This window comes from Manacus vitellinus, unplaced genomic scaffold, assembly GCF_001715985.3.
Source record: "Manacus vitellinus isolate BGI_N305 unplaced genomic scaffold, ASM171598v3 scaffold_0_pilon, whole genome shotgun sequence".
Taxonomy (NCBI): Eukaryota; Metazoa; Chordata; class Aves; order Passeriformes; family Pipridae; genus Manacus; species Manacus vitellinus.
In genome coordinates this window covers 31600662-31614777 of record NW_021938789.1, presented here as the reverse complement: position 1 = coordinate 31614777, position 14116 = coordinate 31600662, and the positions used below count along the sequence as shown (strand labels likewise).

Here is a 14116-nt window from a genome sequence, read left to right as displayed (position 1 = left end):
ATGCAGGTGAAGTGAAACAAATAGTAGAACCATTGTGCTCCTTTAGTGACACCTGATCTACTTTAGAACATCTGGAGAAACTAAGAACAAGAATTATATTTTTATATTAGCCTAACTGCTGCATCTAGAATACAAATTGGAAAAGATGCAACTAGAGGATGGAGGTGTGCTGGCTCGCAGTACAGCTAGGTAGCTCTCTTATAAGTGCTGTCATTGCAAGCCAGTTCACCAGCCACTGCTCCAAACTGTGGAACTACCCCTCCCATATTAGGGACTAATCTAGTTAAACCTTGGTTAGAGGTAATATTTATGAACCTGTCCTTTGGCATGTCCCTGCCTCACTCTGCTTTTCCATTCAACCTGTGTCTACTTTCTTCTCACTGTGTTTATTTGAGTAATATCACATCTCTTGAAACTGACAGGTGATCTTACACACTTAAAAAGAAGGGACAGTCATTTGATCAGAGAGATGTATCTTCCTTACTCACTGAACAAAATGACCCATGAAAAATTTTCTTTTTTTTCAAGTGCAGAAGTCCTTATTTCACTTTCTCTAATCAAGTTGATTTAAACTCCTTTATTAAAGTCTAATGTGCTGGCTTTGGCTGGGATAGAGTTCATTTTCAGGAGAGTAGTTAGTATGGGACTGTGTTTTGGATTTGTGCTGGAAACTGTTATCCGTGTAGAGATGTCTTCCTTGCTGCTTAGCAGTGCTTGCACAGTGTCAAAGACTTTTCTGCTCCTCACCCCACCCCACCAGCAAGCAGCCTGGGTGTGCACAGGAAGCTGGGAGGGGACATGGCCAGGACAGCTGATCCCCGCTCACCAAAAGGATATTCCATATCATATGGCATCAGGCTCAGTATATGAAGCTGGGGGAAGAAGTAGGAAGGGGGGACGTTTGAAGGGATGGTTTTTGTCCTCCCAACTAACCATTACACGTGATGGACCCTGGCTTTCCTGGGAATCGCTGAACACCTACCTGGTCATGGGAAGTGGTGAATCAATTCCTTGTTTTGCTTTGCTTGTATGCAGAGCTTTTCCTTTCCCTATTAAACTGTCTTTATCTCAACTCATGAGTTTTCTCACTTTTACTCTTCTGATTCTCTCTCCCATTCCTTTGAGGGAGACTGAGTGAGTGCTTAGATGTCAGCTGAGGTTGAACCATTACATACACGTATCAGTGACATTGTAACTTACTGTCTTGTAGACAACTGTTGAATGAAAATACAAAGCAAAGGCACAGTCTTAAGTGTGTGAGTTCATGCAAACTTAAATAAAACTTGTCTAAATGTCTTTACAGTGGTAAAGAATTATGAGTGATTAAAATTATATCAAGAATGTGTAAATGAGCAACTGATGACAGCTGATGACTCAGTGTGGTTGCCATTACTGTTGTATTCATCTCACAGCTTCTTGGTGACAGCTGCCACAATCTTACATATAGAAACATGCATCTACTGAAATATCACTGTGCCTTATTTATTCTCATATAGAAATTTTTCACTGAAAATGACAAAACAGAGAACGAATTATTATTGGTCTTCTTGGATAGGTTCTGAGAAACTCCTCAGATGTCCATCTAGAGTCTCTATGACTTCCTTATATTGTGTGTCAATTCATGTGACTAATTAATATTTAATTGATCTTCATTTAATTGCCTTTTTTTCCCCTTTTTTTTCCTATTAAGAGTAACCAATCTGGACATCTGTAGCCTTGCAATGAATTTGTCAATTAATCTAAGCTACATCATTTTCTGCTGTAGAAACATGTTGTCAAGCATTGGAACAGGCTGCCCAGAGAACTGGTTGAGTCACCATCCCTGGAGGTATTTAAAAGACATATAGATGATGCACTTAGGGACATGGTTTAGTGGTGGACTTGGTAGTGCTGGATTGCTCTTTGAGGTGCTCTTTGAGGTCATTTCCAGTATAATGACTCTATGATTCTATGTTTCATTTTTCCTTTCTGCATGCATTTACATGAAGTGTTCAGACTTAATTCAAACAAGAGTGATGTAGCAAAAAGATATGCCACAGCTGATTCTTCTTATTTTGATAAAGATATTTAATGCCATTTGCAAAACTAGCATTTAAAGTAGTTTTCTTTAGAAGATTGCAGGAAGAGTAACAGGAGACAGAAATCAAGAAGATTCAAATACAACTCTTAATTTGTTTGTTCTAAATTCTTTGTAGATTAGTTTCACTGTGAGACTTAACTATCTCATGATGATGAAAAAGAGATGAGTGCTTAAATGATGCTAGAAGACGTTCACAAAATGCTGCTTTGTCTGGTAGACTCTTAAACTCCTTTGTAAGTTCTGCAGCAGTATACACACACACACAGTAAAATCCTATCAAACTCCTTAGCACCTGTTTTACAAGTAGAGTCTGTCAAAATTGGGTATCTATTCAAAACCATTTCCACTTGTAGGGCTTAATATGTTGACATCCATCACCTAGGGCTCAGGCAAGAAGGAAGTGACCATCCTCCTTTCTTCATCCACTATATCAGACATTCACCCAGATTATGGGAAGGGCAGCTCTGGAAGACTTGTAAAGGACTTGATATCACATCCTTGCCTTACAGTAAGTCACTTGATTGGTGGGCCTTAAACTGTTCAGAGATGAGGGCTCTCATTTTGGTTGTGCTCCTCAAACTTGTGCTCCTTTCTGTTATGATAAGGTGAGTAAAAGCCCAGCAACTCACTGCCATAATTTCCAGAGAAAAGTTATGATCCTAAGAGGTTCTTCACATAGGGCAATTTATCATGCTTCTAAACAGCCACAAAATGGGCATTTTCAGCTTACACGAGTTCACCCATCTCATCTTGCACAGCCTGCGATTTTGCTCCAGGGACATGCAGGGTTAGTGCATTCTGGATAGGAATGTAAATTATGTTTACCTTTTTTGTGCAAGGTTACACCAGACCAACTTTCAGAACAGCAAGTCTTCCTGACTTTATTCAATTCATGGGGAGTAACTGCAATTTGAAGTTTTACTGCTAGTCTGGACATGTTTATGTTATAAGAAAGCGTGATGGTTACTGAGTTTGCATAGTGGTAATAAGGATAGGAAACCCATGCTAACTGAGTGTTATGACCCACTCTACCAGGCAGGAGTAACTTCTGTTTTATTATTAAATCCCTTGGAGTGATTTAAAGTAAAACAATACTAGATGATCAGTGTTTGCAGATATATAGGATTTATTTTAGAACAATTTGGTTGCAAAGGAAGACAGGTATGTAGCTGTTTTGATTGTTATTATCTATAGTAACATGGCAATATAAAGAATAAGGGTATGGCAGAGTAAAACAGATATTTAACCATTTTGGTTGTAGTATAGCCACCCAAGAAAAATGTGTAAGGAAAAAGAAAGAAAAAGAGAGAGAGAAAAGAATAAAGATTCATAGTCACCAGGTAGAAGTCTTCAATGAACTTGGTGTTTGTTGTCCCTGGTGTCTTGGTCCATTGGGGAGTGGTGGGGGAGAGAAGCCCGTGAAACATTCGATGGGTTTATATACCTTCAGAAAGCCCCCTGGTGCCATCCTATGGAGGGAGGGGGGAAACCACTTTTGCAGAGTCTGGAAGCTCTGGTTTTTGCAGTCATTTAGGTTTGGGGAGGGGGTGCTAAGAGGTCTTCTCCAGGGTAGTCGTGGATGTGCACATAGGGGCCTCCTTTGACACAGCCTGGCCCACAGGAGATAAACATCACACACCCGGAGAGTGCCACTGATCTTCTTTAGATAAACATCGCACACACCTAAAAAGCATCACACACCCAAGACTTTGCCCCTAGGGCCTCACAAATCTAACAGCTTGTGGGCTATGACCTCCTCCCTTCAGCAGTATCTTCAATCCCCTGGCAGGTGGCTTGCACAGCTCGCTCCAGTAGCAATGTTTTAAGGCAATTAAAAGAGTCTAGTTCCTCACACTGAGGTGAACAAACATCTTTAAATTGTTTGGATGCTGAGTGCTTGCTTCCTAGTAACTGGCATCTTTAGAAAGAGCTTCCCACTATTCTGGAACAGAGTTCCTTGCAGTCATAGTCATAAACAGTCTGGAGATTTAGACCTAGCAAATCAAGCACTTGTATTTTTAAAAAGGAAACTATTGAAATTCAAAGGGCTGCCTCATAAGAGTTTGGCTTATGACAGCAATATATAAACGTACTAAGAATAATATACAAGTTCATTACAGGCAATTTTTAGCATACAATGGAATAGTCCTGGAAGAACTGAGAAACAAAGTTTTAAATAGATTTGTGTAAAGTGTACTACCTAATACTTGGGGAGTTGTGTTTTGGTGGGTCCCAAAGCGGTGACAAATGTCTTATTGGAAAACAAAGAGTTTTTGACTGGTGAATGAGAATTTTCAGTTATTGACCAGCTATAATATCAAGATTTTTGTTTTATCAGTTGCAATCATCTAAAGCAAAATGCAGTTCTTTCACTGCAGCCAAATAACTAAAGAAGAAACACTATCAGAGACTATTCTTAATATTGGTGAGGCAATTTGCTGCAAGAGTTACCTTGAATTTTTCTTTCCTAAGAGAAGGGGTTTTTTACTGTACTTTTACTGTATGGCTCTCTTTACAGTATGTTTTTAAATATGAAAATAGCCTATCGGATAAAGTGTTTGCAAAAAGTAATTTCTAGAACAGTTTTAAACTGCATTTGCATTGTAGCAAAAGAAGTGCAAGGCATTACAGTGAAAGATATGCTAGAAAATACACATATTTGCATTATTTTGGCTTCTTGTTTAACATTCTTAATCATATTTTTGCCTCACCTGCAAAATCTCATCACACAGTATTTTTACTTGTCAGGAGATTTCTGTGTTTTCTTCCAGAAAGGTGAGATTGTCATTTAGATGTTGTTCTTGAATTTGTTCTGGTTTCCTTTGTTGTACCCAGTTCCTGTATTCTTGAATTTTAATTTCTTGTGAAGTTATTTAGGTTTTCATGAAATTTCAATAAAAGTCAACCTTATGTGGGACACAAGCCATTTTTGAATAGGAATATGAGTGTTGTGAATTCTCATACTACTTTAATGTTACTTGCTTTGTCCCTGCAGGTTTCAACATATTTGCTTCATGAAGAGAAAGCACATAGAAACTTATCTTGCAGTGTCAGCTAAAAGTACTTCTTTTGTTCTGTATCTTGCTGTCTTTGTATTCAGATAAGCATTATTAGTTCAGAGGCATTTAGTTTATGTGGATTAATAAAATTCAGGAAAGGAACTTTCAAATGAATCTTGAAAGCAAGTCAGAGTATGAATCAGACTTACTTAGATGCAAAGAATGTTCTGAAAAGAAACATTACCTTATGTTGATAATAATCAGATGTATGTTGTCCTCCAGCTTATTACAGAGTGAATCTCAGCATTTTGCAGTTAGTGTTCTATAAAAAGAATATTATAAAACTTGATTATCTTGTTTTTACAAACAAAGCAATAAGAACACCCTAGTGTCTTGATGTTTTCCAGTGAGATTTTGCTTTGTTAGTGGGATAAAAGGTTATTGGGCAGCTGTGGCAATACAAAATAGACTAAGCCTGTGTTCCACTACAACATCTGCATATAAATTTATGTGGATTGGGTTGCAGGAGGAATTTTAAAAACAAACAAAAATACAGAAAAATTTGCCCCCAGCCTATTTAGACTCCTTGATGGTAAATAACAATAAAATATATCCAGAATTTTTCCTTACAATTATATTTGTTTTATTTTATAATTTGAGTCAGGTAATTTAATTAGTTATAATTTGAATACATTCTTATGCAACAAAATAAGTAATTCTGTTCCCTATGAAATGCCAACAAAAATAAACTTTGTGGAATACAGGCCAGAGCTGGGTTTCATGGAACCTGAATAGCCTTAGATATGTTCATAGAATGAGCACAGAAAGCCAAAAGTTGTCATATCTATCCCACAAGGTGTTTTGCTTCAGGTCAGCTCCCCTTCAGGGTTATGTGCTATGCCTTTGCACAGACTTACTAGCACGGTGACACAGCAAAGCTTCCAGTCCAGGAGTTGTGCAAAAACAGCTGTGAGATGGGGCAGGTCCCCCCACATGCACATGTAAGACCTGGTCCCTAAAATTTAGGTAGGAAGTGCTAGGTGTTTGAGAAGTATGATGACAGATTAAAATTCAGGTGCCTTTCAAATGCAAAGTGAAATACTTCAGAAGGAATAATTTGAACCATTCTTGCACGCTAGCAGGTCCTGAACTGACAGGGAAAAAAAACAGGTACCAATGTGAGCAACTGAAAGAAAATTTCTGTTCAACATCCATCATTAGTCAAAAACCAATGTGAAGAATATGCATGAAGAATATGAAGGAAAATATGATATTCAACAGATATAAGCCTGTATCATACAGTGTCAGCAGGAAAGCAGAGTACTTTGTACTACTATTCTGTTGTGTTTGCTCAATAATGTAATAAAGATAGCATATGAGTACTTTTCCATGTTTTAAGACTGAGAAATTAGACTGCCTAAGCTTAAAAGTTGTGTGGAATACTGATTTTTTGGTTTGCTTTGTTTAGTTCTCCCTGTTATGAATATCATTCACTCAAAGCATGAAGAAATTAATGTTTGGTTTTTTTCTGCTGCACAGAACCTGAAGCGTGTGGCAGAGACATGGATGGATGAGTTTGCAGAGTACATTTACCAGCGACGGCCTGAGTACAGACATCTCTCAACTGGTGATATCTCTGCCCAGAAGGAGCTGCGCAAGCACCTGAAGTGTAAAGATTTCAAGTGGTTCATGGCTGCAGTGGCTTGGGACGTCCCAAAATATTACCCACCTGTGGAACCTCCACCTGCTGCCTGGGGCGAGGTGAGGAATACACAAATTAGATCAAATTTAAATGAGTCTAATATTTTAGATTGTGGGAAATGAAGATTATTACTTCAGACTTAAGCCAGTGATCAGTAGTGTTATTATAGGAGTTCACAGTGGTTGGAACAATCCCTGAGCTGTCCATTAAAATGAAAAACTCTCATGTCTTAGAACTATCACTGTCTCCTTTATAATTCATTACAATTTTGTGTCTACAGAGCATAAGATGTATGCACAGTGAGGACAAGAATGAGGAAAAGAGTATGTAACACCCATTATTGCATGTCAGAGGAAGATTTTAGGTTCAGAGAATCACCTTAGTAGAAAGCAGATCCAAAGTCAATGCTCGTGGTTTTTTGCATATCTATCTATATACCTCGTCCTGTCCTTACAAGGACAATTGTATGCCGGTGGAGTTAGGTTTACTCTGTTTTGCTCACATGTGCAAGTGTGACAAGTGAGGCCTGGATACTTTTCTTTTAAAAAGACTGATTTTGCTTAGCTGTTGTCTGCATTCTGTAGGTGCTGTCATGACTGAGTACCAGTAGCAGACAAATGCAGTTTCTCCTTTGATGGATGAGGGGAGGGAGAGACCACTAAAGAGAGGCCAGTATTTGAGCATCACTCCAGAGCAGGGGGTGAGCAAACAGCTGGCTGGAACTCTCCACCTGTGATCAAAGATATTCTGCATTCAGACCTCTCTGAAGAGCAGAGCTGTAGCACACTTTGCTTTGACAGTTTGTTTTGTGCAGAAGAAATAAGAACACAAAGAATGCAGGGACAGGAAATTATTTCCTTATCTTCACTGAAAAATTGCTGTGGCCTTTACCCCCGGGAACTACAGTGGCTTCACGCCATGGGAAGGTGGCATGCAGAGGGCTCTTTTCCTCTCAGATCATTAAGATCTATAAAGAAGGCTTTGCTCTTTCAGTGTATTGTGCTACCTTTTTTAAAACAGTAATATCTGTACTGCAAGCTCTAGCCTTCTCTGATTTTGCTGGAGATGTTCTTAGGGCTCTCAGACAATTATCATTCATATTGTAAACCAAAGGATGAAGTTGAAGTTTTGACTAAAACATTTGGTAAGACCAGACACACCCCTGCATTCCCAGTGGTTAAGACTGGACCATAGACTCCTAAATGCTTCTACTATTCTCTATAACTTCCTTTTAAAAAAGCAAATTACCTAATAGTGAGATTTTTAAAATAACTTTCTGTGATAGTAGCAGTCCTTAATTTTTCTTTATAAGCTATCAGTTACAGATGTTCAAAAGAACTTCAATTTATATGTGTCTAACTGTTTGCTACTTCTTGGCAGTAATGAATTCCTTTGTTGTTAAAGTTTCTTCTATCTTTGATGCTGCTGTCCACACTTTGTGAGTTTAATGTGTGCTAGGAAGTAAAGAGTTTATCAGTAGAAGTCAGGCGGGATCAGGTTGCTGTGACTGCTACTGTGATCTTCCTTTACCATCTTCCACATGTGTCCTTAGAGGACCATCATCATGAAATGTGGCAATCCTTAACTCAGTCAAGAGAGGAGGAAATTGTGATTCAGATATTCATTATTTTCACAGCAATATTAATATAATCTTTGCATAAGAACAAGTATTTTTAAAAGTAAATCAAAGTTCGTAGCAGTGATATCAAATCTGTACTTTAAAAGCGCTTATTAAGTTCTTAGGAAGGATGTGAAGACCAAAGACTCTTTTTCCTCTAAAATGTGCTTTCTATAAAACAACAATAAGACAAGTTTCAACCCTACTGCTCTGTTTTCTCCTGAGACTGTCACATTCCTGTGCAGTTTTAATTAATTTGTTGGCACTTGCAAGGAACTTGAAAAAACTTGAAGGTTAATGGCTGTCAGAAGCTGAAAGAGGGAAACAGACTGTAATGTTACTGCTTTGTAAGAGTCAAGCAGCTCTAGAAAACTTGCTGATTATACACAGCAAAAGTCTGTGCCAAGACTGACTGTCATTTAGTACCCTCTCTGCTTCCATTTGGAAATATGTTATATCTGCCAGTCTGAGAAAGGGTAAACAATGAGGTACTCAGACAATTTTGGCTCCAGTATTTTGATATTTAGCTAGTAAAAGCATGTGGTGTGAAAGCAGACAGTCTCATAGACAGCCTCTGCTCCACTCCTCTTTTTTTGCAAATGCATTTGTTTAAAATCTGACTCATACATTTCTTGACAAAATCTGTTTATAATGGAAAAGAAGGACATTTGGAAAAAAAAAGCAATCTTTCTTGCTACTCTTGTCATGGCCTTATCTCTTCTGTGTGTTTGTGCCTTTTGTCCTTTGTAGCTGGCAGGGTGTAGGTTCCCTTGATACTCTGCTCTGCCTTGTAACATCTGAGATATGTGCAGTGAAGCAATGTAACAGTGAATCCAGACAGATTAAGGTTAGTGAGGCTATCAGTTCTGTGTTTGAGTGAGGTAACTGTACTCTTTTCCACAGTGGAAAAAAGAAAAGTTTTCAATTACGTTTTGTTCTTATCCTTTTGAATATATTGGGAAGTGTGCTACCAATTGAAAAACAATAATACCCATCCCATTCTCTTTCTAAGACAGAATTTACTGTGTATTTGAAATCCTAATGAAGTTGAAACAATAGGTGAGAATTAAACACCAACTGTAGGAAGTACTAATGGATGTACAACCTGAGATCCAGCATGAATATATTGTGCAGATATCACAGCTTTCAATGTCTTTAAAAACACATTTTACAGTAAATCAATCATATAATCTCAGACATTGTCATTTATTTTAGATTTCATGAGTCCTATAATCAAAGTGATATGAAATATTTTTCTTTGTTTTACTCAGTCAAAAGGGAGTTATTTAAACTTGGTTTCATTTACTGTTACATAAACTTATTATTCAGTGATTTAATGAGGAAGTGTCTCAGTCACTGCAGCAGTGCTAAGCTATAGGACCTGAAGGTACTCCTTTCTTAGTCCCAAGCTCATGGATTTTACAGAACAATTTTACAGCACTGACATGAAAATGTCCCCTATGAAGTTAAGTCAAGTAGCACATTTGAAAAAAGATGAAAGCCTAAGAACTCACTAACTTCTCTTTTTATTATTTTCTTTTTTTTAAAGTATGTCATCCTCATACCCTTAATGAGTCAATCTCAGCCCACCGAGTGTCACACATCTGTTGTACAAAAGCGATATAACCCCACCCTGCACAGATCGGGTGCTGCACAGCTGGACTGTTCAAATTCTTTCATCAAGATCAGTGTCGCACTGAATAAGAGTCCACTGTTTCTTCAGTGAGGTCTTTGGCAGTGCTTGGCTTCCTTTACCTTTGACTTTTCCTTTTTTATGGCTAACACAAAGGATAAATACTCTAACATTACTATGTATCAGTTGACAAGAGAAAGGGCTCATTCTTCCATGCTTGATCCATTGATGCTGATGGCCCTAGGGTTGTCTGAGAATGTAAGCAGTGCATTAAAACTGGCTCCAAGAGCTGCTCAAACAAAAAATAAGCAACATAAATGAACACTGATAATATCTTCTAAGAACCACAGCCACTTTCTTATTTAAGGGATTAAATCTCTTAAATGGAAAGTATTATATAAACTGATACCATCAAGGTACCTCTCTTGTTGCTGTATTAGAGCACCCTAGGGATTGTCCCAACCCCATCTCCACACTCATCATTCACAGATTACCATACTGAACACAGAGTTGTCTTTAGGTTGCTACACTTTCCCACTTTTTGCTTTTGGCACAGACAGTTTCATGTTATGATGAGCATGCAGGGTAGCTTCCAGAACCCCTGGACTTTCCTCTCCCTGTCCAGCTCACCCCTCCTTTTCCCCAGGAAGGCTGAAGTGTATCTGGGTGATAGCCTGTCTCTGGTGCAGGCAGAGCCAGGACATCACCTACTACCTCAACAGCAAGTGTTGAAGGAACTCATTTGCCTGTGAACAAAGTTGTAGAGTTTTAGAATTATCAAAGAATATTGGTCAGTATAACTGCCGGGTCCTGGGAAGCTGTGTTCTCTCTGCTTCTACCCCTCATCTGTTCTCTGTAAGGACTGCAGTGCCCATGGTCTTAATATCTATGTCCCAAAGTGAGTTAGGATGCCATTTCAAGAACAAAATATGTATAAGGACTTACAGATAGTGTCCTGTGCTTTTTTCAGAATGTGTTTAATTCGGAAACAGCCTTTAATATCACCACTATCTGTTCCTGTTAGTCCATACAGGGTCCTCAAAAGCATGCTTTTCTTGTACATTTATCTGTGTGTACAAATGATGGCATTTAAGGTTAAGCAAATCAGTTTTTTATGTAGCAACTCAATGCCCTACCTGCATGGCTGATAAAATCTGTCTCCTGTTCATCCCCAGCCTCTACAATTGCACAAATATGAATGTTGGAAATGTAAGTATTAGGATCACTAGCTATTTGTTTGCTAGTTGTAACTCATAACCTCAAAAACCCTTAATCCATTGTACTGTGTGACTGGAAACAAGGCACTTTCAATGCATATTGGTGTATACATAAGAAAAAAGCATCTGAGCTTCTGCTTTCCTTCCTTTGTTCATGGAAACATCTCAGGGGATTTGCAGGCTGTGTGGTGCTGATGCTTGGCAGAATGTTCCCTGTGGCTCTGGCTCTGACTTGATCGCTCCGTTCAGTTTCTAGCAACTGCCAAGGCCACACAGAAGCACCAGAGAACAAAAGCACAGACTTGACTGAAATGCCTGTGTTACAAAAAAAAACCAAAAAACAAACAGCGACCCCTCTGCAGCTGAAAGGATGAAACATAAAAAGGATGAGCTGCAACAAACCAGAGGAAAAACTAACTCAAGCAAACCTTTCAGGAGCAGAGGGAAGAGGAGAGGAAATAAAGAACGTGAGATGGATTCCAGCAGTGAAGGAACTAAATGTAGCTTTAGCTCAAGCCTTTTCCAGAAATGGACTGAACACATTTCCTGCACAGTCCAAATGACTGAGAATGGGATGGAGTGATGCCATCAAAACAAAATTATGAAAGCCCTTTAATCCAATAAGTATTCACTGGACATGGAGTGTATTCACCGTCATTTTAAATTCTGAATCACATAAATATACCTCAATTACTAATGGCAATTGTTAGCAGCTCCATTTTAATTAACTTGTTTGCTCTAAGAATAGACCTGATGTATCATTTTATTTTCTATTAGACCAGAGATCTTTATCTCTACAATGGAAATTTAAGTGCATTCAGAAATTATTGAACATTCTCAAAAAAAATTTTACTCGGAGTAGGTATTTCACATGAAACCTTAAAAATATTATATTAAAATCCGTGCCACTCATTATTCTTTCCTGCCTCTTTTTCTGATATGAAAAAGAAGGCAGGGTTGTTGAGAACTAATTACCTTTCATCTTTTTTACCGTGGGGCTTCTCAGTGCCAGGTTTCTGGATCTGGTCGTGTGTATGAACTGCTAGTGTTTTGCCTCATCTTTAGCAATTTTTATTGTATTAAAAAAAGAAAAAATATCCTAGAACTGGGTTTATCCAACTTTTAGAAGAATGCTTCTCTGAGCTCTGGTGAAGGATCAAAGGTCCTTGTAGTCAGTTGCTCAAACTGATGCTCCTCCATCTTTCCCCAGTCTGCTCTTTTCTAGGCTAAACAAATGCAGCTTTTAAAACCTTTCCTGAAGGTGACGGGTTTTACATTTTTTCCACTACTTGTTGATTTCCCATCTGTCTAAATCTTTCTTGATCATGGTGAATAGACTCTATGCCACTCCTCCAGAGTCAGAAAAAGAGCAGAGTAACTCTGGCCTGTGTCTTGTATGCATGAGGATTTCTCCTCCTTGCAATGTTTTGTGCTATGCTGACAAGTTTTCCGTCCTTTGGATGTGAATGAGGTATGCAGTGACAATATTTACATTTGTCTAGCATATTATGGCAACAATAGTGACTTTAAAGTATTTTTCATGAAAAAACCACAAATGCTAACTCAACTGTATCTCCATTCAGCATCTAGCTTTTTTTAAAATAAGAATCAAAGTAGCATCCAGAATGTCAAAATATGCACCTGCTTTATTTATGGAATTTGTGCATGTGTCCATGCTTGTACGTGCACTTTGATTACTCAATCTCTGTTTATCTCATTGACAGGGTAAGTTTTTTTAAGAAATCCTTTTCATTATGGAGGTGTGTAAAGGATTTTGAACTAGATCGACTAAGGTACTCAGAGAAATGTCCATGTATTTGCAAAATAAATCAAGGATTCTGCCTCTTTTTGGTGGCAGTGGGCAACCTACTCCTTTTCAAACCAGTGTTTCAAAGAAAATATACATGGCAGCAGTGGTACATAACTGGTATGATTGATAGTCACAGATTAATTGTTACTCAGTTGCTTCAGTCTCAAGAATGAGATTTTCCTTTTAAGAGTAAGTTACACTGTAGTGTTTGAAGCAGGCATGCAGAAGGAACCTCCATGGGTAAGCATAAGTTCCAGTAAAGATTTGTTAAGTACTTTTTAATTTTATGCACTTCAGGCACTAAGTGACCTTATCTGCAATGGTGTTATTGTGTCAAAGTAAGAGCAAGGACTGGAAGAGGGTGTGCCTGAGTTTTTAATGCGTACTGCTCCAAAGGCTGGGAGAGACTCATACAGAAATCAGTTCCTTCTGCAGCTGATCTCTCTTGCTCTTGTAGGATGGAAGAAGCAGTCAGACCAAGCTTTAAACTACTCAGACTTTTTTTCTCTTAGTTTCTTTGCATGAGCACATTTCTTAAGACCTACCTTTCATTTGTTAAGCAGCATATTTCAAACTTGGCTGCTTCTGAAGCTGCTCCTTAAAAGAGCATTCCAGAACATGGCTTTCTATCCTGTAAAAATAACTCCTACCAGTTTTACATAATTAACAGTGAGTCTCAAGCCCTTCAGAGTTAAACTCCTAACCCCCTAATGTTGGAAGCTCTATTCTGCAGCCCGATATAATGTGAAATGTTGCTGCTTGGTTTTGCAGATTCGAAACGTGGCAGCCAACCTCTGTGTGGACAGTAAACATGGAGCCACAGGGACTGAGCTGAGGCTAGACATCTGTGTGAAGGATGGCTCAGAACGAACGTGGTCACATGAACAGGTATTTTAACAGCAGAAAATCAGGGTAAAATTGTTGCTTCCTTTTTCCAGTTTTTAAACATTTCTCTGGGGGCTTCTCCCTTTCCTAAGGCAAAACAGAGTGTAGAAATAATTTGTGCATTGTTACTGACCTTAATGGCTTTAATGGCTTTTACAAAGTACTCCTTAAC

The 14116-nt window shown here is 38.4% G+C and overlaps 1 protein-coding gene across 1 annotated transcript in view; it reads left to right on the top strand.

Annotated features, from left to right (window-relative positions):
- The window catches only part of GALNTL6 (polypeptide N-acetylgalactosaminyltransferase like 6), a 286364-nt gene that overhangs the window by 257945 nt on the left and 14303 nt on the right, over positions 1-14116 (top strand). Inside the window, exons 9-10 of the mRNA XM_008933115.2 lie at positions 6619-6840; positions 13831-13947. Of these exons, the coding sequence (XP_008931363.2) occupies positions 6619-6840; positions 13831-13947 (339 nt within the window). The remainder of the gene's footprint in view (positions 1-6618; positions 6841-13830; positions 13948-14116) is intronic.